The 24,967-nt window shown below is 51.5% G+C and overlaps 1 protein-coding gene across 5 annotated transcripts in view; it reads right to left on the bottom strand.

Moving 5' to 3' along the window:
- Positions 1-1,303: 1,303 nt before the first annotated feature.
- LOC117070996 (E3 ubiquitin-protein ligase HERC2-like) overlaps positions 1,304-24,967 on the bottom strand; it is a 57,332-nt gene continuing 33,668 nt past the window's right edge. For 4 of the 5 annotated variants that reach the window (XM_033190814.1, XM_033190813.1, XM_033190815.1 and 1 more), the window contains 14 exons: positions 23,661-23,838; positions 22,926-23,087; positions 21,380-21,471; positions 21,044-21,183; positions 15,841-16,028; positions 14,883-15,080; positions 11,791-11,874; positions 7,585-7,726; positions 7,237-7,431; positions 5,987-6,099; positions 5,178-5,368; positions 4,145-4,250; positions 3,643-3,855; positions 1,304-2,290 (listed from right to left, as the gene is read on the bottom strand). In XM_033190814.1, coding sequence (XP_033046705.1) covers positions 2,018-2,290; positions 3,643-3,855; positions 4,145-4,250; positions 5,178-5,368; positions 5,987-6,099; positions 7,237-7,431; positions 7,585-7,726; positions 11,791-11,874; positions 14,883-15,080; positions 15,841-16,028; positions 21,044-21,183; positions 21,380-21,471; positions 22,926-23,087; positions 23,661-23,838 — 2,275 coding nt within the window. In that variant the 3' untranslated portion in view covers positions 1,304-2,017. Of the gene's footprint in view, positions 2,291-3,642; positions 3,856-4,144; positions 4,251-5,177; positions 5,369-5,596; positions 5,783-5,986; positions 6,100-7,236; positions 7,432-7,584; positions 7,727-11,790; positions 11,875-14,882; positions 15,081-15,840; positions 16,029-21,043; positions 21,184-21,379; positions 21,472-22,925; positions 23,088-23,660; positions 23,839-24,967 lie in introns of those variants that run through there. The other variant, XM_033190817.1, reaches the window with a different exon arrangement.

Raw genomic sequence — 24,967 nt, forward strand, 5'->3', positions numbered from 1 at the left:
CATGTGACTGTTTCCAAGCTCACCCTTTTTTTCTGGCCTAGTGAGCTTGCGGGTGGAGATTTTCCTTTCCTTTCACAGGAGACAGGTGAATTCTCATTTCTCTTTGTGCGTGCCCACATTGTGAGCTGTTTTGGTGGAAGGAGGTGAAGAAAATTTGGCCTCACAGAGATGCAGTTGGAGAGAGAGGCTCTCTTGGACACCCTGAAAAGGCCTCAGGAACTCCAGGGGTCCTCAGCCAGGACTTTGAGAACCCATGTTCTAGAGGCAGAAGGCATTTGCCAGCCTGATTTGGGGGTTGGCCAATGGAAAGTGGGTGGAGGGGACAGTGCAGCTCTGGGCCCTCTTACAACTGTGCCACCACCGTGATACACACGCCTGAAGCCAGAAGAGAGACGTGAAGCCAGAAGAGAGACGTGAAGCCTGGCAGCTCCTAACCGCAGGCCCAGAGCCCCTCAGCGGAGGCCAGCCCACCGCAGGCCCAGAGCCCCTCAGCGGAGGCCAGCCCACCGCAGGCCCAGAGCCCCTCAGCTGGGGCCAGCCCACCGCAGGCCCAGAGCCCGTCAGCTGGGGCCAGCCCAGCCAGGGACGCGAGTGAGAAACGCTGCTTCTCACCAACTTCAGGGGCAATTCTGTGACGCCACAAAAGCTGACAACAAAAGGGTTGGTGATATTAACAAAAATGATACCAAAGTTTTGAGCTAAGCTGAAAATAGACTAATCCTGGCATTTACCAATTCTGTCCTGGAAAGGTTCCCAGAAAAAAAAACTTCCCCTCTTTGGATCTTGTGTGAGTGCCAAACATTGTGTCCCTGAATAAACTGTCTCCCAACGTGAAATATAGTCCTGCCTCAATCTGATACTGTTCAGCTCAAGCTCTAACGCGTTAGACCTGCCAGCCAGTTTTCCTAGCCGGTTCTCAGTCCCACCCTTTGCAGACAAGCGTGTGTGCCATACACAAGCAGCCCGAACCGTGCACCATGGCTGTCTGGACTGAAGCCTCTCAGCCCAGGTCAATGAAAGCAGAAGGCCAGGCTGTGCAGACACATGGGACTGGGGAGGAAGCCGGAGGAAACCCTGAAGGCTCCAGAGCCCTTCAGCCCCTGCCACCAGCTGGTCCCCTGGAACCTTCCATTCTCCTAATCACTTCTTTGTGACTTGAGTTTGGCTTCTGTAATAAAAAAAAATCTAAACTTGGCTGAAATCTCACCTACTGCTGTATCAAGGACTGACTGACTTTTTGGTTGCAGTATATCCCCTGGTGCTAGTCTAACTGGTTAAGAAAGCTCAGCCTACACTTTTACGACAGATGTTTTATTTATAGATAATTAAAATTTAGGCATATACATGACACAAACATTATATATAGTACACTTTCCATGATAGAAGTTATGACGCTGTTCACAGAAAGGCCTCAATTCAGATGACATAATGCATGTGCTAGAAGGGGACACATGGGAGAGGGGACACCAAATGGCCTTCTGGTTTTTCATTTTGGTTTAAATATCCTCTGGATGCATTCAAGTAATACTGATCATTTCATGTTCAAAAGGCTTTTAATAAACAAATTCAGAGTAAAATTAATTGAAATATTTATAATAACGATTTGTTACACAGTTATTTCCAATATACAATCAAGACGACTCACCACACTTGAAAGAAAGGAGAAAGAAAAAAATCGATTGCACCCACAAGTAAAAAGGCTTTATTCATTTTGGGGATGCTGCAATTCGGTATTTATATAAACATTTACACACTGTGTAAACACAGTCCTACATGTAATGCAGCATTACGGGTGAGAAGACCCTTGGAAGCTGAGCGTCCACAGTGTTCCACGCGCACAGGCGGACCTTTCCACTGTCACTCCCAGCATGGCCAGTCAGTCTCTCCACCCCCTCCTCCCGCCTGGCTTGAGGACAGACGCTTCTCATCAGACACACCAGGCAGCCTACAGTCTACACAGCAGCGAGCGCTCTGCCGCCTGGCTCAGGCTTTCGTTTCACAAGGACATTTCCCCATCTTAGTGTCCTGTTAAATAATCTTGCGTAGAGTCTGAAGCAAAGGAGTCGACATCCTCATTATCTGAATCGTCGCTGCTGTCGTCAGCGGCCGGCTCTCCTGTAAGCGCGATGCGAGCATAGTCATCCGTGTCTATGGACTTGCAGAAGTGGATGGCGTACTTGAGCTTCTCCTCCAGCACCTGCTTGCAGGAATACCTGGGCAGCTTCAGCAAGAAGAAACAGGTGTAGGACTCAGGGAGGAAGTGGTCTGGAGGGCTGTATTTATCCAACACCTGTTGAGCAGAAATATGACGTGCTCAGAAACTGAACATGGCTGCAGTCTACTTTACTGTACTCATTAGGCTCTTCGTGCTCACAAAACCATGTATTTTGCTAAGAACCAAACAGCAGAAAACATAATCCAACCAACTTTAGGAGTAACAAGGTGCAACTAATTCCTAGAAACTGGAGTAAGAAACAGCACCTCACTATGGAGACGACGGCTCTCTATGGTCATCCGGGGAACAGGGCCCCAGGACCACACCACCCCTGTGGGCCCGGGGAGGCCTGGCAGGCGGAGGGCCAGGCACGTGACCACGGGAGAGCTCCTCACCAGCCCACTACCAGCCCAACTCTGACCACTACAGATTAAGATACTAAGAAACAGCAAGAATTATGGACAAAAACTAAGAATTACTGAGCTTCTAAGATAAAAAACTATGCATACTCTCCAAGGTGACCCTGAAAGACGGCCACTTTTCTAACCCTGGTAGAGACGCAGGTCAGGCCCTGCTGGGCACATGCTGGGAAAAGTGGACCCTATCGATCCATCCACCCAGGCACTGCTGTTACGGTCCCAACAGAGAGCAGGGGCATGAGGCCACCCCCTCTCAGTGACCCGGCAGGTCCGTCGAGCTTGTTTCTGACCACTGGCCCACAGGGTTGGAACCCAAAGCAAAACCCTTGTTCTCAATCCTACGAGCAGCCTCATTTTTCTCAGCATGTAGCATGTTATTTAGTGACTCACCCAATTCGACCAGACAACTGAGCGAGTGCTTTGCGTGTGTCTGAAATCTAGAGTGGGCTGACACAGCAGTGGTGTATTCTGGGGATGGCCAGATACATTTTTAAAAAACAGGTAATCAGGCCGGGCGCGGTGGCTCAAGCCTGTAATCCCAGCACTTTGGGAGGCCGAGACGGGTGGATCACGAGGTCAGGAGATCGAGACCATCCTGGCCTACACGGTGAAACCCCGTCTCTACTAAAAAATACAAAAAAACTAGCCGGGCGAGGTGGCGGGCGCCTGTAGTCCCAGCTACTCAGGAGGCTGAGGCAGGAGAATGGCGTAAACCCGGGAGGCGGAGCTTGCAGTGAGCTGAGATCTGATCACTGCACTCCAGCCTGGGCGACAGAGCCAGACTCCATCTCAAAAAAACAAAAAACAAAAAAAAACAGGTAATTGTACCCAAAACACATAATCATAACATTTTGAGCCTTCACATCAGAGAAGTTGGATGTTTTCCATTTTCATTTCTGTGAAGACACAAGAGGCCCATTTTTCCATGTGCTGCAGGACCGTGGGTGAGGACCTGGCCACCACTGGCCGACATCAGCCCAGGGCTGCCAAGCCCAGCCAGGAGCCTACCTGGATGACGAAGTCTCGGCCCCGGAAGTCGGCAATGGTCCTGGGCAGCCTTGTCCGGCCCCAGACGAAGCGAAGGAAGAGAGAGCGCTCTGTGTTGGAGAAGGACTCCATCACCTCCCAGAACCACTGGATCAGCGACGCGGAAGGCTCGATGCCTTTGTAGGTGGCCACCGACTTGAGAAGATGCAGGGGGATGTCAGGGCTGCCACACACCTGCAGGAGGATGTCTGTCAGGGCCATGTGATGCTTCCCACCCTGGCATTTCCACAAGACTCCATCACGCTCCCTCTCTACACCAAGGCCTGTGTGGGGCAGGGAAAGGTCTGGGGGCTCTGGGTGGGCCCGCATACAGCCTCCTGCAGGCGGGTGGAGGGACGCGCTCAGAGTGCACTCCCTTCAGTCAACACACAGGCAAGGCTCTGACTCTGAACTACGGTCACTGATTTGTGGGTCAGCAGGCAAAAGGCAGCTGCAGGGCAGCCCCACCTGGGGATCAGCATACCATCGTCTCCAGCTCGTAGCCGGTGAACAGTGAGAGGAGGGGGACAGGCACAACGCGGGCCATCCCTTCCCGAACAGCAGCCACCTGCTCATCAAATTCATGGAGTCTGGAAGAAAAAGCTCACTTTACACTTCTGTCTTCGGTGACACTGACTTTGTTCTGCTCACACCAATCCTTGGCACGCAGCACTGCGGCCACACACTTCCCAACTGGGAGGACAGCACCAGCTCCAGATGGCATGAGCATGCTTAGCAGCTCAGCACTGCAGAACTTCTCCCGACACTCGGCTCATCTCGTCCGGGAGACGGGGTACAGCCAGCCTAACGACCACCCACAGCTACACACACCCCAAGCCACCACTCTCAGTATCCACTGGATACCCCAGGAGAAGCCAGCACCAAGAGGGGAAAGACACGCACACCTGCCACAGGCCCGAGACGCCATGTGTCTGACCCACGGCAGACACGATACGGGACAGCACCACCCAGGACACCTGCCAGGACCACCCCCACCAGAGCCCACAGGGCACACCCACCGCACGCGGCCTCATCCAGACACTCTCAGGTGCTTCCAGGGGACATGGGACAAGCAGTGGAAACTGTGGGTGGTGGTAATGACCAGCCAAGCCTGAATCACAGCGCCCAAAGGCCTGTGCACAGTCACACCTGGACACCTGGCAAAGGCTGCTCTGTGTCACTCTAGCAGCCTGGAGGGGGTCGAGACAGCCCCAGACACAGCCCTGTCCCAGGGAAGCCAACAAAGAAAGCACACAGGGGCAAAAACTATGGCCTCTTCAGGTGCAGTGACCCAAATGGGTGGATTTTGCTGATCTGGGTATTCTGGTTAGAGTTAGGAGTAATAAACACCAACCCTGATCACAAAACAAGCTTCATATCCACAGATCAGCAATAGTTGCAGCCAAATCCATTACTGTACTGTGGATGACACTCCTGAAAAACACACATGTCCACGCAACCATTTTCTGCTACTTTTGCTATCTGTGTCAATGTGACAGAGACAGATGACCACCAACCTGTAGTTTATCGCCAGCCGCACGTACTCCGCGCGGTTGTCCAGGGTGATGTGTGTGTGCTTGGAGCTCAGCTGGATGTCCTGGCCGCTGGCGCTCGGCACCGTGAAGGGCAGGCTCATGGCCTCAAACTCCTCCGAGGTGGCTTCGTTGTCTCGGATGTACATGAGTCCAGGAATAAAATCTTTATCAACCTTTTAAGGAGAAAAAGAAAGTCCATGTGTCGACCCAGGGCTCGTCTCCACCCCAGATCCCAGTCCACCCAGCACACTCTGTCAAGCAGGAGCCGGGGTCAGCCTCAAATGCATCTCGAGGCTGCAATTACACAGCACACACCAAGACAGAAGAGGAGCAACGAGACAGTACTTCACCCAAGGAGCTGAACAAAGAATTCACAGTTCAGTCAAGTGCTTAAAACTAACCACTGAGAAAGTTACAGCAACTGGCTAGCAAGGATTCCCGCCCTGCAGCCGAGGCACAACACAGCCATGAGGGATGAGCTGGCTGTGGTCGCCCCAGGACAGAGCCTCCTGTGCAAGCCTGACTCGCGGACCCCTGGCTTCCCAGAAGCTCAGCTTCTTCACAGGGGAGGCAGTGAGCTTCCTTATCTGACAAGACAGTGTATGTTACAAAACACCAGAAAGTAGATGATCTGTTTTTTTTTTTGCTACTCAAAGATGGCCCACAGCCAGGAGCCTCTGCATCACCTGGGCACTGAGTTAGGCCAGAGTTCACAGCCTGACCAGACCCGCAGAACAGACTGTGCCTGTTAACAAGACCCCAGAGGCCCCGCCTGCGCCCCAGGGAGTTACCTCACTGAGGTCCGCGATGGTGAGGCTCATCCCAGCCAGCTGCTTCCAGACAGGTTCAGCGAGGTTGAGGCTTAGGGGACTCCCGGTTCGGATGGCAATGCCCAGCAGCACACCTGATCATTCAGGACACAAGTGACAGAGGACACTTGAAAAGGATGACAAAACTTCCCGCTCACTCACATACGCCACTGGCAGCAGCTCCACACTGAGGCCTCAGAACCTTCTGAAACCGTAACACGCAAATCATAGGTCTAGGCCCTTCCTCAGGACCATCTGTCCTCCTCTACATCTGTCATTTCCTTTTGTGCCTATAAGCCTCTAACTCTTCACATCCCTTCTGCACACACACTAGTTTAAGCCACACAGAGGCCAATTCTTCTTCTTCTGACAGCAAAGAGCTGGAACTTCCCCACGGGAGTGTCCTCCAGGGAGCTACAGCCCTGCCCAGGAGGTGCTGGCTGTGGTGGGACGCACAGCCGAGGACACTCTGCACACCCTCAGTGGGACAGGAGGGAGGGACTGGCCAATGGTGAAGACCTCAACCCCCTGTGATCCCAAGTCTCAGATAAACCTTGAAGATGCAGAAACAGAATCTCACATTTTCTGAGTGCTCAAGGCAGTCTCCAGTCCTCAGCACGTGGCCAGGGCCCGCTGGCTCTGCCAGTGCCTGTAACTGTGCACAGAGCTTCCAACGGTCCACCACCGTCAGGCCCTCAATGCTAGGCACGGAAGTCAACAGCATACCTTGTTCGCTTCCATAATGTTGGTGAAATGCACGATCAACATGAAAAGTCTTTTCTTTTTTTTTTGGATACGGAGTGTGCCCAGGCTGGAGTGCAGTGGTGCAATCTCAGCTCACTGCAACCTCTGCCTCCTGGGTTCAAGCAATTCTCCTGCCTCACCCTCCTGAGTAGCTGGGACTACAGGTGCATGCCACCACAGCCAGCTAATTTTTTTTTTTGTATTTTTAGTAGAGACGAGGTTTCACCATACTGGTCAGGCTGGTCTCGAACTCCTGACCTCAGGCAATCCACCAGCCTCAGCCTCCCAAAGGGCTAGACTTATAGGCGTGAGCCACCTGCGCCTGGCTCTAAAAGTCATTTTTATTGGTAACATTTTATTAGTTTTTAGTCTCAAAAACTAAAAGCAGATATTCAAGATATCTACTGTCACTCCTCAAACAGACGGTACACTTTAACTCAAGAGCACGCACAGGGCACAGCAACAGTTCAAGTGGCCGAGAAGCTCACCCAGGAAGCGGAACATGCTGCTGTGCACAGGTGCTCTGGCGGCCGGGCTGAGCAGGTAGCAGTCTCGGTTGGCCCCAGACTCATCCCTCCCGTTGGGGGTCACAATCAGCAGGGGTGTGAGTCCGTTCTGCAGCTCCTCACAGATCTCAGCTATGGACTCACTGTAGCCACCTCCACAGTCATCCACAGATTCACCTGCAGGGGAGAAGCAGCCACTTGAAGTCCCCTCACACAGTCCTGTGTGAAGAGCCCCAACGCTCCCGCACCATGTGGCCTCTGTGCTCCCCGTGGGCTCAGGCAACCACTGCCAGGGACACAGGTGCTCCAGCACGCCCGGCAAGTTCTCACCCACAAACTTGACTTTCCAGACACGGTGAGGAAGGAGGAGGCTGTCGGGACCAAAGGAGCTCATCTTAGCACACATCTGCCCAAAGACAGACTTGGTGCCGTCGGGGCCGGCCAGCCCACCTTTGCTCCTTGATCGTTTCACCTGGAGAGGAGGAAGCAAGCAAGCGTGAGGCTGCTGCCGCAGCAGGAAGCACACAGCCGGGGACACGCGGAGCTGGCGAGTGCATGAGGAGGAGGCACTGCGCATGGGCCCCTCCCGGGTCACGCACCTGCTTGCAGACCCCGCCATCCAGGGCGCTCGACTCTGAACACCCGAGACTGCTGCCCCCACCCCATTGGGCATGTCGCCAGTGATATGCCCAGCAGCCCCTAGGACTAGTGTGTCTGAACGAACACACCTTCCAACATGACACACACTACCACCACGTCTACAGCTGCGGCCTAGCAGCATCACCTTGGCACGGACCATTCACACACCCTACGCACTGCCGCCACTTCACCATCTTGCCATGACCTCAGGAAATGAGACACCAGGAACTCCAAAAGCAGCTCTCCCAGCAGACCAGAACAGACTCCTGGCACTCCAAGATTCAACCCAATGCCCCTGAGACTGAAGCAGATACAGTGAGTACCTCGGCCAGGACCAGCCCTTTCCCATATCTACTTCCATCCATCCACTTCCACCCATCCCACTTCCAAGCCTCGGGGCCACTCAGCCTCCCCAACACAGGCAGTCACTCTCGCTGCCCATCCTTCTCATCCTAAGCTACAATTTCCAAGGCTCAGGGGACTCAATTCCCAAAGACATCAAGGCAGGAGCCCTAGGGCCCCTGCCACAGCAGGACCTCGGGGCATCGGAGGGCGGGTGGCCAAGGCTGTGCGTCAGAATCATCTGAGAAGCCCAGTCTGGAAGCATGTCAAAAAGAAAAATTGAAGAAAAAATGGTCCTGAGAATGTATTCTGATGACTCCTCCAGTGAAGCTCTCTTTATCTTTAGCTCACATAAAGTTGAGTTTAAACAACTTACAGCACAGGCTGCCATAACCAAGACTAAAAATACAAGAAGACAGACAGAAGCCACAGCTGCCTATAGAATGAACTTGTCTGCGTGCCACATACTTGGCTAGGTGTTCACAGATGTGAGTTCCTGGAAACGCGCAGCAGCTTTTTAAGGCTCCATCATGCCCAGAGGAGACTGGGCTACAAGAAAAGAACAGGACATGTCCTATGTCACGGCGGCCGTGTGAGAGGACAGGTGCACCCAGCTCCCCAAGCCCACGGGGCTCTGCCTCTTCTCCACGACAGCACCCACTAGTAGAGGCTGGCTGTGCTCAGAGGCTGCAGAAAACAGCAGCCATGATCCTGGAAGGAGACAGGCTCCTGCGGGACAGCACTTTCTCTGCTCAACAGAAACACAGATGATTTTAACTGTCTTTAATCTGAAGTCCCTACATTTTCAGAAATGTGCATGTAATCATTCTGTAATAAATTTTTAAATGTAAAAAAGTTTTTATGTACTGACGTTCCAATCCTGCTATAAAACTAAATAAAATTCCCAACAAACAAAACCCTCCAGTAAGATGATCTGTGTTCTGGCGTCTCCAAACTTTCCAGACAGCTGTGAGAGCCCCTCCCACGGCATCCCCTTGGGAGGGGTGCCCCAAGCGCATTGTCACAGCCACGGGGTGGCGGGATGGAGGCGCCTGTGCAGCCTTCCTGACTCTGCGCTGGTGTCCTGTGCACACCTTGAATTCATAGAATGTTTTTCTCCATGTTCAGTTTTGGGCAGAAAATCACTTTTATTTCCACATTTGTAGAAAATTTCCTCTCTTCGGTGGGGTGGGGCATGCTACCCTGAATGGGAAGGAGCCACCTATGGCACCCGGGGCTGTGGCTGAGCCACAGCAGCCCCCAGACGTCAATCCACATTGCACACTAGGCTGAAGGGTGTTTATCTGATTCTTAGGAAGGCCTGATGCCGGGTGTGGCAGCTCACGCCTGTAATACCAGCACTTTGGGAGGCCAAGGCAAGTGGATCACCTGAGGTCAGGAGTTCGGGACCAGCCTTGCCAACACGGTGAAACCCTGTCTCTACTAAAAATACAAAAAAAAACTAGCCGGGCATGGTGGCGCGCGCCTGTAATCTCAGCTTCTTGGGAGGCTGAGGCAGGAGAATCGCTTGAGCCCGGGAGGTGGAGGTTGCAGTTGAGCCGAGATTGCGCCACTGCACTGCACTCTAGCCTGGGCGACAGAGCAAGACTCTGTCTCAAGAAAAAAAAAAAAAAAGGCCCGATATAGGTTGTTTTTTGTTTGCTTTGAGACAGTGTCTAGCTCTGTCGCCCAGACTGGAATACACCGGTATGAACTCGGCTCACTACAACCTCTGCCTCCCAGGCTCAAGCGATCCCCCTGCCTCAGCCTCCTGAATAGCTGGGACTACAGGCACCCACCACCACACCAGGCTAATTTTTGTACTTTTTGTAGGGACGGGGTTCCACCATGTTGCCCAGGCTGGTCTCAAACTCCTAGGCTCAAGCAATCCATCCACGTCAGCCTCCCAAAGTGCTGGGATTACAGGCGTGAGCCACCACGCTCGGCCAGAAGGACTAATATAAATTTGTTTGCCATTTACCCAGTTGTTTTTTCAATTGCATACTGAACATTTTTGTAACACAAGCTGGGGATAGCAAGATGTGTAGGAAAGAGGCATTCAGCATTTAATGACTTCTCAAAAATTTCAGATGATACCAAGATAGAAGTAAGGGTGCCTAACCTGCATCCTAGTTTATCAAAGCTTCGCTGATGCTCAGAGCCCCCCCAGGCTTGAAGAGAGAGCTTGAACATCCACCCTGAGAGCCCCTGGCCCAAAACGCCTGCGTGCGGTTTTGAGGGAGGTGCAAGTTGAGACGTACTCAATCGCTGGGGTTAGACGATGCAGAAGGCATCGGCTGGCCTTTCTTACAAGCTGTAATGTTTATGATGCACAGCAAACTGAAGCGGTCATCCAACGTAGGGAAATAAAAGCTTTTTTATGAACCTAGTTAAACAAACTATTTATTTGAGGACATGACTGACGTACAGTTTAGCATTAAACACTCTGACGTCAGTGAAGAGACCAGTTCCATCAATGTGGTCACATGAGCTGTCCAACAAAGGACAAGAGTCTGGTGTCTTAATTCAACATGCCCCCAAATATAACTCTGAAATAATTTCTAGTCATGTAATCAACATCAGGGTAAAAATCATGTGCTAATACAAAGGTACAGGAACAAAGAATTTGTTCTTCATGGCTCTCTGTGTCTGATCCAAGAGGCGAGGCCAGTTTCATCTGGGCATTAAATGTCAAGTTCTGCACGCTGTATCATCAGGGGCTGAGGCTCCTCTTTGTTTGTAACTGCAAGTTGACACAGACTCGAAGCAGTATAAACTTACAAACGGTCTCCTAGTCGTTTCTTTGACTACTACCCATGAGACATATTAGTAACTCTGGCCTATGACACTGGCAAAGGAAACTACCAGTGAGGGGAGGGTGTGAGGACAGTGGGAGCATGAACTGTCATAACCTATAATCGGATGTATCATCAAACTATCACTGGGCCCGGGACCCACTCCACTTCTCAGAATTTAACGAAAGGGGCGACCGAAGACACACCCAGACAGCCCTGCCTGGACCACAGAAAAGTGGGCATGGCCCCCTAGCACCATCAGAGAAATCTAACAGAGTAAACCAGGACACACTCCTGCAAGAGAGGAGCAGGCTGCAGGCAGCTGCCAAACACAAGCAGCCCCAGAGCCCTATTCCATGGCAGGGAGGAGCGCAGCAAATGTTAAAAGGCAGTGATCCTGCTTGGGCTGTAACAAACAGACACACACCTCCCAATGTAACAGCAGCGGTTATCATCATGCAGTGGGAAGAGGGCTGATTTTATTTTCCCCATTCTTGCTGACCTTGTTTGTGCTTTTGGACTATCTGAGATAAATCTTCATTACTTCTATATAAAGAAACATGCTGACATTCCTGGAAGGCCCAGCACATCACACACAGGAAGCCCACAAAAAGGAAGGTGGCGCCTGCTCTTTAAAGTTGGGGTGCACGGGATGGCAGGCTACCAGCGCTCTCGTCCCGGCCCAGGCACCCACGAAAGCATCACTTCTAAGGCTGTCAGGCTACAAGAAAAGCTCAGGACACGTCTCTCCATGCGCTACCTGGATGCGGTTCAGCTCCACGACGGGACCGTGCTGACGATCGCGCACCATGGTTGCTTGCACTACTTTTCGGAAAGCTGCCTCCTAAAACACATCAAACAGACAAAATTTAGAATCTGATACAGAAAGCATCACTCCTGGACAAGTCATGACTTAGTTTTGTTTAAGATCTGATTTGAAGAAGACCTTAAGAACAGAAAACTGGCCGGGCGCGGTGGCTCAAGCCTGTAATCCCAGCACTTTGGGAGGCCGAGACGGGCGGATCACGAGGTCAGGAGATCGAGACCATCCTGGCTAACACGGTGAAACCCCATCTCTACTAAAAAATCCAAAAAACTAGCCGGGCGAGGCGGCGGGCGCCTGTAGTCCCAGCTACTCGGGAGGCTGAGGCAGGAGAATAGCGTGAACCCAGGAGGCGGAGCTTGCAGTGAGCTGAGATCTGGCCACTGCACTCCAGCCTGGGCGACAGAGCAAGACTCCGTCTCAAAAAAAAAAAAAAAAAAAAAAAAGAACAGAAAACTGCCAGCTCCCTTTTCTCAAGCTATGAGGGTGCAGGGGACCAGGCTGGCACTGAAGCGCACAGGAACAGAAGTCAGGGCAGGCAGTGCCAATGGCCAGGCAAGAGGCAGGTCCCTCAGGAAACTACCTCCACCCACCAGCGTGCCAGAGGCTGGAAGAGCTCAGCACATGCAGGGCGCAGAACAGGGAGGGCTGGGCCTGGCGAGCACCTGCTCTGACGCAGGTCTCTAAGTCAAGATTTCCCTGCCAAACATTAAGTCCACCAGCGGCAGGGACTGATGTTAAACCACTGACTGCCACACAGCAGCCACAGGGCCGGGGAGCGCCGTGGAGCCAACCAGAGGTCCTGGCTGCGATCACACTAAAAGAAATTGGGAGTGTCCGGGGTGAAGATAGGAGGGCGTGGCCAAACAAGAGCGCCACAGTGAGGACCCAGCCTTTCCCCAGGAGGGAGCAGGTCGGCCATGCCCATGGGGAAAGGGTGCAGGATGCAGCAAGCAGCCGTGACAATGGAAAGGGAGGAGACAGGTCAGCAGGGGTCTCAGCTCTCTTGGCCAAGTGGCCAATCGTGCCTTCTTTCAGTTAGGGGTGGGCTGTGGGAGCGCAAGGGTCCCTCAGTGGAGGCTGAGCCCTTGCCCAGTTCAAAGGCTAAGAACTCCAAGCTGTTCCAAGGCAGGAGGTGAGGGCCCCAAGCGCCAGAGGAGACCCGGAACGGGCATCCTGGAGGCACCTCAGCCCCACGCCTCTTGCACAGCCCAGACTCATCCTGCTCCCACGGGCCCTGCCTGGACCCCAGGGCAGCTCCCCCTCCACAGGAGCACTCCCCTCTCCTCCCAGTCGCCGGCCCGTCCACCTTCCTGGAGAGTCCCTTTTGGTGCTCTGGACCGGGAGTAGTAACACCCACTCTCTGAGGCCGATCCTCACCACACCCAGGACCAGAACCGAGGCTGCCTGCACAGTCCCTGACCAGAGGTCCCTTTCAGATGCCCTCACACTCCCCTGACCTTCTGCAGTCTCAGCAGGTGCCAGACGCTGCTGCCCACCGCTCCCCTACCACACACCAGCTCCCACCCATGCCCTGCTCACAGCCTGCACAACACTCGCACAGGGCCAGGTGGGACGTGCCCCGCCTCTCACCATTTTTCTCCCTGCAAAGAAAGGTTTTTTTTTTTTTTTTTTTTTTTTGAGGCGGAGTCTCGCTCTGTCGCCCGGACTGGAGTGCAGTGGCCGGATCTCAGCTCACTGCAAGCTCCGCCTCCCGGGTTTACGCCATTCTCCTGCCTCAGCCTCCCGAGTAGCTGGGATTACAGGCGCCCACCACCTCGCCCGGCTAGTTTTTGTATTTTTAGTAGAGACGGGGTTTCACCGTGTTAGCCAGGATGGTCTCGATCTCCTGACCTTGTGATCCGCCCGTCTCGGCCTCCCAAAGTGCTGGGATTACAGGGTTGAGCCACCGCGCCCGGCCAAAGAAAGGTTTTTTACCTCTGCACTGCCTATTCTCATCACAACTTTGAAGGATTAAAAAAAGAAGGTAAAATTAATCGTTTGCTACTTTTTATTATTGAATAGTAATTGAAATTACATTTCCTATCCATTTTACCTGCCCACGATTTCTTCTGCCTCTCTCATCAGAGAGATGATCTTTCCATTAAACACAAGCCTCACCACCTCCACCCTCAGGCACACATGAAAGTAAAATGAATGCCCCAGTCCTGTTCAGTAGAAATCGTTCTAGCCAATTGGAAACAAAACCAGTCTTTAAAAAGTAACCTGCTGGGACAGGACTCCAAAACATCTCAATGTTATTAAATCACTAAGAATGGGCCATGATATCTGACAACAAAACACATCACAGAATCACAATCAGGATTAGCGTTCCTCAATCCAATTCTAAAGCTTTTCCCTACACAGAGATGCCCTTACTGTAGGATCATTAGCCCCTTCGAGATCATCTTGTCAAGCTGCTTGCCAGAAACTAACCCAACCTCTAGAAAGCTCCAATTATTAGCAACATCTACAGGTCAAAAGCTGCCTGGTGACTTTCAGATGTCCTCACGCATGACTGTATTACTCACCACCCCCTGTTAATTCTCACGCGGCCAGCAATCTCCACACATTCAGGCTCGGACCTTCAAGGTAAGCGATCTGTGACTCCTGGCCCCCTCTGCTGGACATCCCGGGAGAAACAGTCCAATCGCCTGCCTTCCTGTGTCAGTGGAACTTGCCATAACGCCACGAGGCCAGGCAGGCAGAGGAGGACCGCAGGAACAAAGGCTTAGTTTATGAAGGCCCACCTCATCCTTCCGGAGCGGTGAGAGGCAGAGATTACGAAGCAGAGAGGAAGCACCATACTGTTTGTTTTTAATATAAACTCCAAAAGGGAGGAAATTTTTGTCTGTTTTCTCATTAATATAAAGTACCCAGAACAGAGCCTGGCATGCAGGAGGCACTCCGTGAACATTTGCTGAATGAGCCGTATTCTATGGGTTCTATTCCCAGGATAGGAATTCTGTTGGGTTACAATGTACTGAAGACACCAGTTTCCCCTAGAGCAAAGACCGCCACTCGAATACCTTTCCCTGGGATATCAGAATTCCTCGCAGGGTGTCGAACCCAACAGAAGGCCCGAGTCCAGTTTCGTCGAGCGAGCCTTCCAGGTCGAACATGGGGATGCAGGGACAGAAGAGCTCGGAGAGGTGGTGCAGCAGCAGCAGGCGGTTCCTCAGTGCGATGATGGGGATCTCCTGCAGGTGATTGTACTCCATGGGGACCTGGAACACAGAAACGGCCTTCAGCCCCTCAGGCACCAAAGGCACAGGGGGCCACAGTGTGGCATCCATTAAGGATTCTGAAAACAATTGTTTCAAAACCAGAGAAGCATTATGGTTTCTGAGTTTGCTTTACAAAACCTCACTGTGCTGCTTTTTAAATAATATTCTGTCCAGTTTGACTGTAAAAAAAAATTAGTCTATACAAATATATTTACTAAGAAGCGTGAGGCATGTACATCAGAACAGTTTGGTGAGGGTTATAAGATATAGAAGGTGATACACACTGTATACACAGAATGTTGGCTGGCATGAATATTAAGGTTTTTTTTGAGACTGGGTCTCACTCTGTCACCCAGGCAAGAGAGCAGTGGTGCAATCACTGCAGTTTTAACCTTTCATACTCAAGCGATCCTCCCACCTCAGCCCTCAGCCTCCCAAGTAGCTGGGACTACAGGTGTACGCCACTATGCCCAGCTAATTTTGCAGAGACAGGGTTTTGCTATGTTGTCCAGGCTCGTCCCGAACTCCTGAGTTCAGGCAATCCGCCCACCTCGGCCTCCCAAAGTGTTGGGATTATAGGCATGAGCCACCACAACCAGCCAAATATCGAGGCTCGTAAATACACTGTTTGGTTAGCATTTACTGAGCCTGAATTCTTCTCACCGAGAAGCCTCTGTAAACACTCAACGACAGGATGCAGCACAAAGCGACAGGAGCACACTTTGCTCGCCCCCGACCCACCCAGCCTGCCCGGACTCACCTGTGCTGGGAGTTTGCCAGCGCTGGCGGGCTTGCTGGTCGACCAGGCGAGGGTATGTGCTGAGCCACAGGCCACACGGTTGACCTTCTTACCCTGAAGGGCAGCAACCAACCGAGGCCTCTGGATGGCGTTGGTGGTTCCATCTCCCAGCTGTCCCTCATCATTGTCGCCCCATGTATAAACCTCACCTGAACCAAGTGCATTTAGAATCAGAACCTGTATACTGGGGCCAACAAACACATGGCTGCCAATGTCTTCCCATCCCACACAGAACCAACGCTCCCTGCCCTAGTTGACCTAGTTGTCAACTTTACATCTGACCTAGACGTGAATGTCTGATTTACGTATGACCTAAATGTGAATACACGCTAATTACACATCCAAAGAGGCAAGCGTACTTCCCAGGACTCTCCACAGCCCCTGCTGGCCACCAGGCCTCTTCTAGTAAGAGGCACAGGACTCTGGTCTAAAGCCTCCAACAGTGTCAGTTCTCAGGACTAGGCATGAATGGCAGCAGTTCTCCATCGGAATAATATCAGAACAGATAGCAATATCCTGAACATCCCAAATCCGTCGGAATAATATCAGAACAGAAAGCAATATCCCTAACATCCCAAATTCCTCTTGCATGTGAAACAGAAGAGGAAAAGTCTGTTTGATTTATTTTATACTTTCTTTTGAGACAGGGTCTCACTGTGTTGCCCAGGCTGGAGTAAACTGGCATGATCACGGTTCACTGCAGCCTCAACCTCCCCAGCTCAAGTGATCCTCCCACCTCATCTCCCAAAGTGTTGGGATTACAGGCATGAACCACTGTGACGAAGTCTCACTCTGTCGCCCAGGCTGGAATGCAGTGGTGTGATCTTGGCTCACCGCAATCTCCGCCTCCCGGGTTTGAGTGATTCTCCTGCCTCAGCCTCCTGAGTAGCTAGGCTTACAGGCGCACACCAACATGCCCAGCTAATTTTTGTATTTTTAGTAGAGATGGGGTTTCACCATGTTGCTCAGGCTGGTCTTGAACTCGTGCCCTCATGATCTGCCTGCCTCGGTCTCCCAAAGTGCTGGGATTACAGGTGTGCACCACCATGCCCCAGTCAATTTTTGTGTTTTTAGTAGAGATGGGGTTTCACCATGTTAGTCAGGCTGGTCTCGAACTCCTGACCTCGTGATCCACCTTAAAATCCATGTTTTTAAAATCAAAACCACAATGTGATACCACCTCACTCCTGCAAGAATGGCCATAATAAAATAAATGAAGAAACAAATAGTAGATGCTGGCACGGATGTGGTGAAAAGGGAACACTCACACTGCTGGTGGGAACAGAAACCAGTACAGCCCACTGAGATTTTCCCTCTAGGGGGATAAAAACCAGAAACAAGCTATCTGTGAACATGCGCGGTGACGGAAAGCATCTTCCATGCTCCACTGTGGAAAAGTGTGGAGATCCCTCCAAGAACTAAAAGTAGATCTACCATTGGATCCAGCAATTCTACCACTAGCTATCTACCCAGAAGAAAAAAAGTCACTATTTGAAAAAGTACTTGCACACGCATGTTTACAGCAGCACAATGTGCAGTTACGTAAACATGGAACCAGCTCCAAAGCCCATCAATCAATGAGTGGATAAGAAAACGTGGTGTATATACACCACGGAACACTACTAGCCATAAAAAGGAACGAAACGATGGCGTTCACAGCAACCTGCATGGGACTGGAGACCATTGTTCTAAGTAAAGTAACTCAGGAACGGAAAACCAAACCATATGTTCTCATGCTATGAGGATGCAGCGGCTTAAGAATGACACAATGGACTTTGGGGACTCGGGGGAAAGGTAGGAGAGGAGTGAGGGATCAAAGACTACACATTGGGTACTATGTACACTGCCTGGGCGATGGGTGCACCACGTCTCAGAAATCACCTCTAAAGAACTTACTCATGTAACCAATACCACCTGTTCCCCAAAAACTTGTTAAAATAAAAATAAATTTTTTTTAAAAAAATTTAAAAATAAAAAAATAACATACAAAAAGAACATGCAGTTTCTGTTCACATCCTAAACATAAGATTCACCATTCACGAGAATCATCACACTTTTCAGTGTACCGTGTTGGACCTCAACCAAGAAATACCACCGGAAAATATTCTCAGGCAAGGTCCTGGTGACCAGGATGGAAACAAGGCTCACGTTCTCTGGAGACACCACTAGCCTTGTCAAATCTAGCTTCTCGGTGTCTGGGAAGTGTGATGCCTGCGTGATCAAGGGCAGTGTGCTTGTCTCCTGTCCTGCCTGCTCCCCTGTGCTTGTCTCCTGTCCTGCCTGCTCCCCTGTGCTTGTCTCCTGTCCTGCCTGCTCCCCTGTGCTTGTCTCCTGCCCCTGCCTGCTCCCTGCAAGTTGCTCCTAAAGCCACAAGGCGGGTGTCGCACACACCAGGTGAGGAGGGCGTCTCTGCAGACGCAGCCGGGCATAGGGAATGAGTCCGCGAGAGTGAGGAGGGCTTCCACTCAGGTGCTAGGTCCGAGGGGGGTTAGGGAAGACCCCCAATGTGAGGGGAGGAGCCACACACCGGAGGATGAGACGCTGGTTATACACGGGGTCGGGGACCAAACTGCCCGAAGAGAAAGGAGCTGCAAGGCTGCCAAGAGAAAACTGGAATGAACCCTGTGGATCCGAAATGGACCTGGGGATACTGGTGGGAACTCATAGCTTTCAACACACATGCAGATCCAGGAGGAAACATCACACATAAACCGGGGTATTGTTCACACTACCAGTCCCTGGCCTGGCCCACGGAGGAGGCCTGGGGAGCGGTGACGCCTCAACAGCAATGAGCTCACCCATCATCCAGACCTTGTCTGCTCAAGGCCATTCTCCTCTACAGACGCCAGGCTCCTTGGAGAAATGGCCAGGCTGAGGCGTGGGGCATGGCGGGAACAAGAGGCAGCTGATGTTCTTCTGCCAGAGCAGGGAAGTTCTCCCAGACAACGGGGACACACAACAAGGGGGCAGAGCCAGACAAACAGAGCACAACTAGAGCGTCAAAATAAACAGGAAAAGACTCGACACCCCAATGAATCCATTAGGATCCATGATTCCCACTCAGATAAAACAAATACATGAATTAATTCAAAGCTGCATAAGAAAGGAATATTTAAGTAGATTCAGGTGTCCCTATCAAATCCTTGTTAATTATAAACAATGTCCACGGTGAAAAGCACGGCAGACAGCAACGTAACCAAGCGACTGTAGTGAGCACCATCAGAAAGGAGACAAACTGCATGTCACCTGCAAGGATGAACTGTGACGATCAAAGACCCACAACCCGAATCTACGGCAGAAACACCGGAAAAAACCCAGACTGAAGAACGTGCTACAAAATAACTGGTGTCTGGCGTGAACCCGGGAGGCGGAGCTTGCAGTGAGCCGAGATTGCGTCACTGCACTCCAGCCTGGGCGACAGAGCGAGACTCCGCCTCAAAAAACAAAACAAAACAAAAAAACAAAAAACAAAATAACTGGCGTCAAGTTGCCAGAGGCCCAGGAAGACTGAGGAAGTGACAGCATGATGCCAGGCACTGAGGGAGTGTCACAGGACAGTGAAATGATTCAAGGGTGCGTGCTTACATAACTCACCAAAGGCTTTAACAAGGAGCATCGTTTGCGGGACGGCCGTGTTAGTCCCGCAAAGATGGCGCCCACATTTTCCACCACTGCCATGACACATCCCCACCGCCCGGCCGGCTTAAACAACACACACTTAGGATCCTTTCGCTCTGCAGGTCGGAAGTCCTGCGTGGGTCTCCCTTCCCAGAGGCCCCGGGGAGAGTTTCCTTGCTCATTCAGACACAGCTCGGTTCTCTGTGCGACTGAGGTCCAGGTTCCTTGCTGGCTGAGCTATTCTCAGCTTCCAGGGGCCACCCCATTCCCCCACCCTGTTCCTCCACGAAAGCCAGCAACAGAGGGTAGAGAGCTCTCAGACTTTAAAAATCTTTCTACTATCTCTTCAGTCACATCTCTGACTCTTGTGCCTTCTTTTCTGATCAAAAGGTCTGTGTAATTCCACCGGCTTCACTAAATAATCCAGAATAATCTCCATATCAAGTCAGCAGATTCACAAACTTCATTCGACCTGAAAAGTCCCTTCCGCTATCGTGTCGGGGTTCCCCGGACCAACCCCACACTCGTGATTCTCCAGCACAACTTACAAGACTCAGCATACACTCCTGCTCAGAGTTACAGCGTATCACGGCAAGAGGACACACAGCAAGACCAGCACAGGGATGGGGACCTGCGGCAAAGCAGAGGGGGAACCAGGAGCAAGCTTCCAGAGTCCTCTCCCACAGGAGCCACACAGGACAAGCTCAACTGTCCCAGCACTGAGCCGTGTCAAGTGCCGTCTGCCGGGAAGCTGGGTAGAGACTCCAGGTGCAGGGTTTCCATCGGGGCTGATCGCACAGGTACCCCCTTCCTGGCGTGTAACAAGTTCCAGACCAAGGAAAGCAGGTTTCAGCACAGACCACATCACTTGTACAGACAGTTCCGGCACAGTGAACCACACCTACCACCCAGAGAACAGGGGAGTCTTCCCAAAACCCAGGTTCCCAGACACCAGCATAGGGCCAAGCCTGCAGCAGGTCTGTCTAAGGACACGTCTCAGGCTGCTGCTAGCTCTGTTCTGCACAGCCCAGTCATAAGTAATAAGTAGAACTCTTTCACAGGTTTAACAGCAGGGGCTGAAGAGGACAGGGCCAAAGCCTTGCTGACTGCAGATAAGACTCTCAGGACATGGTATAAGCTCCAGCCTTTGCCTCCTTTTTTTTTTTTTTTTTTTTTTTTTTTTTTTTTTTTGAGACAGAGTCTTCCTCTGTTGCCCAGGCTGGAGTGCAATGGCACGACCTTGGCTCACTGCAACCTCCACCTCCCGGGTTCAAGCAATTCTCCTGCCTCAGCCTCTTGAGTAGCTGAGATTACAGGCACGCACCACTACGCCCAGCTAATTTTTGTATTTTTAGTAGACACAGAGTTTCACCGTGTAGGCCAGGCTGATCTCGATCTCTTGACCTCGTGATCCGCCCGCCTCAGCCTCCCAAAGTGCTGGGATGACAGGTCTGTGCCCCCTTTTAAGGCTGTGCATGTCACTTATGCTCAAGCAGCCCTCTTAGATTCATAGGCCTCAGTCCTGCGGCGCCGAGCCCCCACCTACCGTCCTCTGTGCAGCACACACAGTGCAGGGAGCCAGTGGCAATGGCGATGACTTTCTTTCCCTGCAACCCTTGGACCTGCCGAGGCCTTCGAACATGGTCATCCGATCCATGGCCCAACCTGTGATAATCGCCTTTGCCCCTGCACATGAAGGAAGCATAGAAATTATGGAGCAAGGTCATCTCATTGACCACCCTGCCCAGCCTCCTGGGCAGCCTCTGCTCTTCAGGACACAACCATAGCCTGCTGCAGAAGGTACATTCCCATCCATGAAAAGGTGGTGCACACACCCCAATTAAAATCTGGTTTTAGTGGGTTCAAATCGAATTTTGCATACCAGGTATAAACAGCTCCAGATTTGGTAAGGGCAACAGAAAACTGGGATCCACATTCCACTTTAACTACTCCGAGACCGGTAAGAGAATCAATCTAGAAGGGGAAAAAGTTCAATTAGACAGATAGCATCAAGGCCCCTGCTGACTGTTATAACCACAATGAGATTTAACTAAATCTAGTAGGAATTCTGAAAACCTGTACTTATGATGAATACTTAGTGCAACTGAAAATCATATTCCACTTAATCTCAGCACTCCCAGAAAGCAGGGGGGACCGTGACTGACAACATGCCCACTGGCACACTGTGGCCCGGCGGGACCCAGCACATGGCACCGGAAGGGGAAGCTTTGCAGGTGAGGCCTTCAAGCCTTTCCCCAGAATGGCCTCCCCCAACCATGCTTCTCTGTGCAGCAGCACCATAATCCAGCAGTCCCTGTGTCTCTCCTCACCTGTCCCAGCCCTCTCAGACCAGAGGCCCGTGGGGAAGGAGCAGCAGGCAAGGGGAGGGATGGCCAAGAGCACTGGGCCCCACCCACCCTCCACACTGCACACTTGCCAGTCAACACTTTTCCTTATCCTGCAAGCTGCTCCTCATGGCCTCTGTGATCACTCTCATACGTAAGTTCTCATATTCAATTCTAAACTCAAATTAAAACTGACTTCATTCTCTTAATGAGCTCTCCCCTGGTGTCCGGCCCTACCACAATGGCCTCGGGACATCCTGCTCCAGCCCCTCCGATGCCTAGCATCCTCACCCTTGAAAGTGCAAAGCCCAGGCTCTTACCCGCAAGAAGAGGCCTCTGACGCATGCCACTGGTGAGGGTCTGCCCCAGAGGCACCTGTGCCACACCTGCAACCCCACAGCCCCACGAGAGAGGAGGCTGGGCAGAGACAGGTTCACAGCACGAGGCTCCCAAGTACCCAGCAGAGCGCCTGGGCTACACGGCAGTGTGGTGCACACACTGATGTCACTGAGCAGCATGTGCAGGACCTGAACCACGTACCAGCCACCCGTTCATAAGAACAAAAGACATTTTGGCAAAGCTAAAAAATCACCTGGAGCCACCAGGCTTGTGTGGAGCAGAGCCGCCGACCCCACCAGGGCTGCAGGACTCGGGCGCTGTGCAGGCCCTGCTCTCGCTCCTCACAGGACACCCACCTGTGGCCGCCCCGGCTAACCCAGATGCAGTCCCTTTAGCAAGCACTGGCATCCCCCAGGCACGAGCTGTGGCAACTCCACACCACTGTGAACTGAGAGAGTGTGAGCCTACGTGCTAAATAAACCGGGGAGCTCCACGGTGCCCGGATGATCCACCTCTCAAAAGAACGCACAAGGCACATAAAACACCTTATTCTCTCTAGGCCCTGCACACACTTTCTAGCCAATTACTCACTATATTTACTGGAAAGAAGGTAAAGAGGAGGTTAAAGTGCACACAGAGGGTCGGTAATGGGGGCTCTGCGGCCGTGTTTTCCCAGAGGGCCCCTGGGGACCCCTGACTGGGGTGAGCTGGGAGAGCACTGGGCAGGGCAAGAATGGGAAGTACCTTCATTGGCACTTTACAGCCATCGCTGCCTCCTCGGCCAAGCTTGCCGTAGTCCCCGTCCCCCCAGGACCAGACAGTGTCGTCGTCTGTGAGGCAGAGGGTCTGGGCGTCTCCGCTGCCACAGGCGATGTCTACCACACGGTGGCCCTGCAGCGCCTCCACCTTCAGAGAAAAGGGACTTGGGTTGGCCGAGCACAACACCAGAAGGCTTGCCACAGGAGTGGCTTCACAACACTGCCATTCTTTTTTTATGGGGGTACCTGTTTCAAGCCTTTACAAAGAGATGATTTCTAAAACCCTATAAGACAAAAGAGAAAGCACCTTCATCTATTTGAACTACACGTATCTAAACAATAGGAGGAGGTATTAGTGTCTTTGATGAGCCAACCCTACATCACCATGAAGGCTGTTTATTCACTTCTGGCACCCAAAAATACAGTGGGCCTTCTCGAAGCCAAAGCATTTTTCTAGACGCCAAGCAATATTTACCACTACAAAGAAAAGGATGTTTAAATGACTCATGGAAGAAATACGTACCAAGATGGTTTTTATTTCCACCAGAAAGAACTTCTACTTGTAAATGGGGCTATGACCAACAACCCTAAAACCAAAAAAATCTAGAACAGCAAATACTTTGGAATTTTAAAATCATAGCGACGGTGGCAAACCGCCCCCATCTGACAGCAGCAGTGAGGAGCGTGCAGCCCCCGGCCTCCGCACACGGCGCCTCCTCACCAGCTTCGGCTTCAGCTGGTCCTCGCTGTCGCTGTGCCCCAGCCGGCCGTAGCGGCCTTTGCCCCACGTGTACAGGTCCCCGGCTGCTGTGACACAGGCACTGTGGGCTCCACCAGCAGCAACATCGACCACTTCAATTCCTCTCAGAGACTCAATGGCACGAGGGCGGTCACACGGACTGCAAAAAAGTCGCCAGATGTAACGGAAATACATTTTTCTTCTTAAACATTTTCCAGCGTATTAAATACCTCTCAATCTACACCTTCCTCATCAGTTAATTGCTAAATCAATCAAGAAGAATCATTCGGACCTGAACTCAAAAGGTCACCACGTCCCACCTCCCTCCAGGGCAAGGCCAGAGGGCAGGGCCTCCCCAGTTCTGACTCAGAGGCTGGAAAGTGACCACACACACGGGGCCAAGTTCAAAGCACAGCCCATTTTTCAAAGGTCTATGAGCTGAGAACAGGTTTTACATTTTTTTTTTTTTTTTTTTTTTTTTTTTTGAGACGGAGTCTTGCTCTGCCACCCAGGCTGGAGTGCAGTGGCCTGATCTCAGCTCACTGCAAGCTCCGCCTCCCGGGTTTACGCCATTCTCCTGCCTCAGCCTCCGAGTAGCTGGGACTACAGGCGCCCGCCTCGTCGCCCGGCTAGTTTTTTTGTATTTTTAAGTAGAGACAGGGTTTCACCGTATTAGCCAGGATGGTCTCGATCTCCTGACCTTGTGATCCGCCCGTCTCGGCCTCCCAAAGTGCTGGGATTACAGGCTTGAGCCACCGCGCCCGGCCAGGTTTTACATTTTAAAGGGTTTAAAAAGAGAATCATATGCAACTCCTAAAATAGTTACCATCTGGCCCTATAAGGAAAGTTTGCACCTCACCCCCACTATGAATTAACAATCCATTAAGGAGTTTTAACATATGCAGGTCACTAGTCTATAACACAGTGACTACTGATAACAAACTTTTTGTTTTCTTATTAAGTTTTGAAAGAAGCTTTTTATATATTTTGGCTATCAGACCTTAGTCAGATTATATGATTGTGAATATCCTTTGCCAGCTCATGGCTTCAGTCTCTTCCTAGTGTCTTTCAAACAACAGTTCGTAATTTTTATAAAGTCCAAGTTACATCTTCCTTTCATGAATCATGCTCTTGGAGTTCAATCTAAAAATCTTTTCTGACCTAAAATCACAAAAATTTTCTCATGTTTTCTTCTAGAATTTTTTAGTTTTACATTTTACATTCATGACTTTGGTTCATTTTGAATTAATGTTGGGATATGGTGTAAAGTACGAATTTAAGTTCATTTC

The sequence above is a fragment of the Trachypithecus francoisi genome, unplaced genomic scaffold, assembly GCF_009764315.1.
Source record: "Trachypithecus francoisi isolate TF-2019V2 unplaced genomic scaffold, Tfra_2.0 Lachesis_group3, whole genome shotgun sequence".
Lineage (NCBI taxonomy): Eukaryota > Metazoa > Chordata > Mammalia > Primates > Cercopithecidae > Trachypithecus > Trachypithecus francoisi.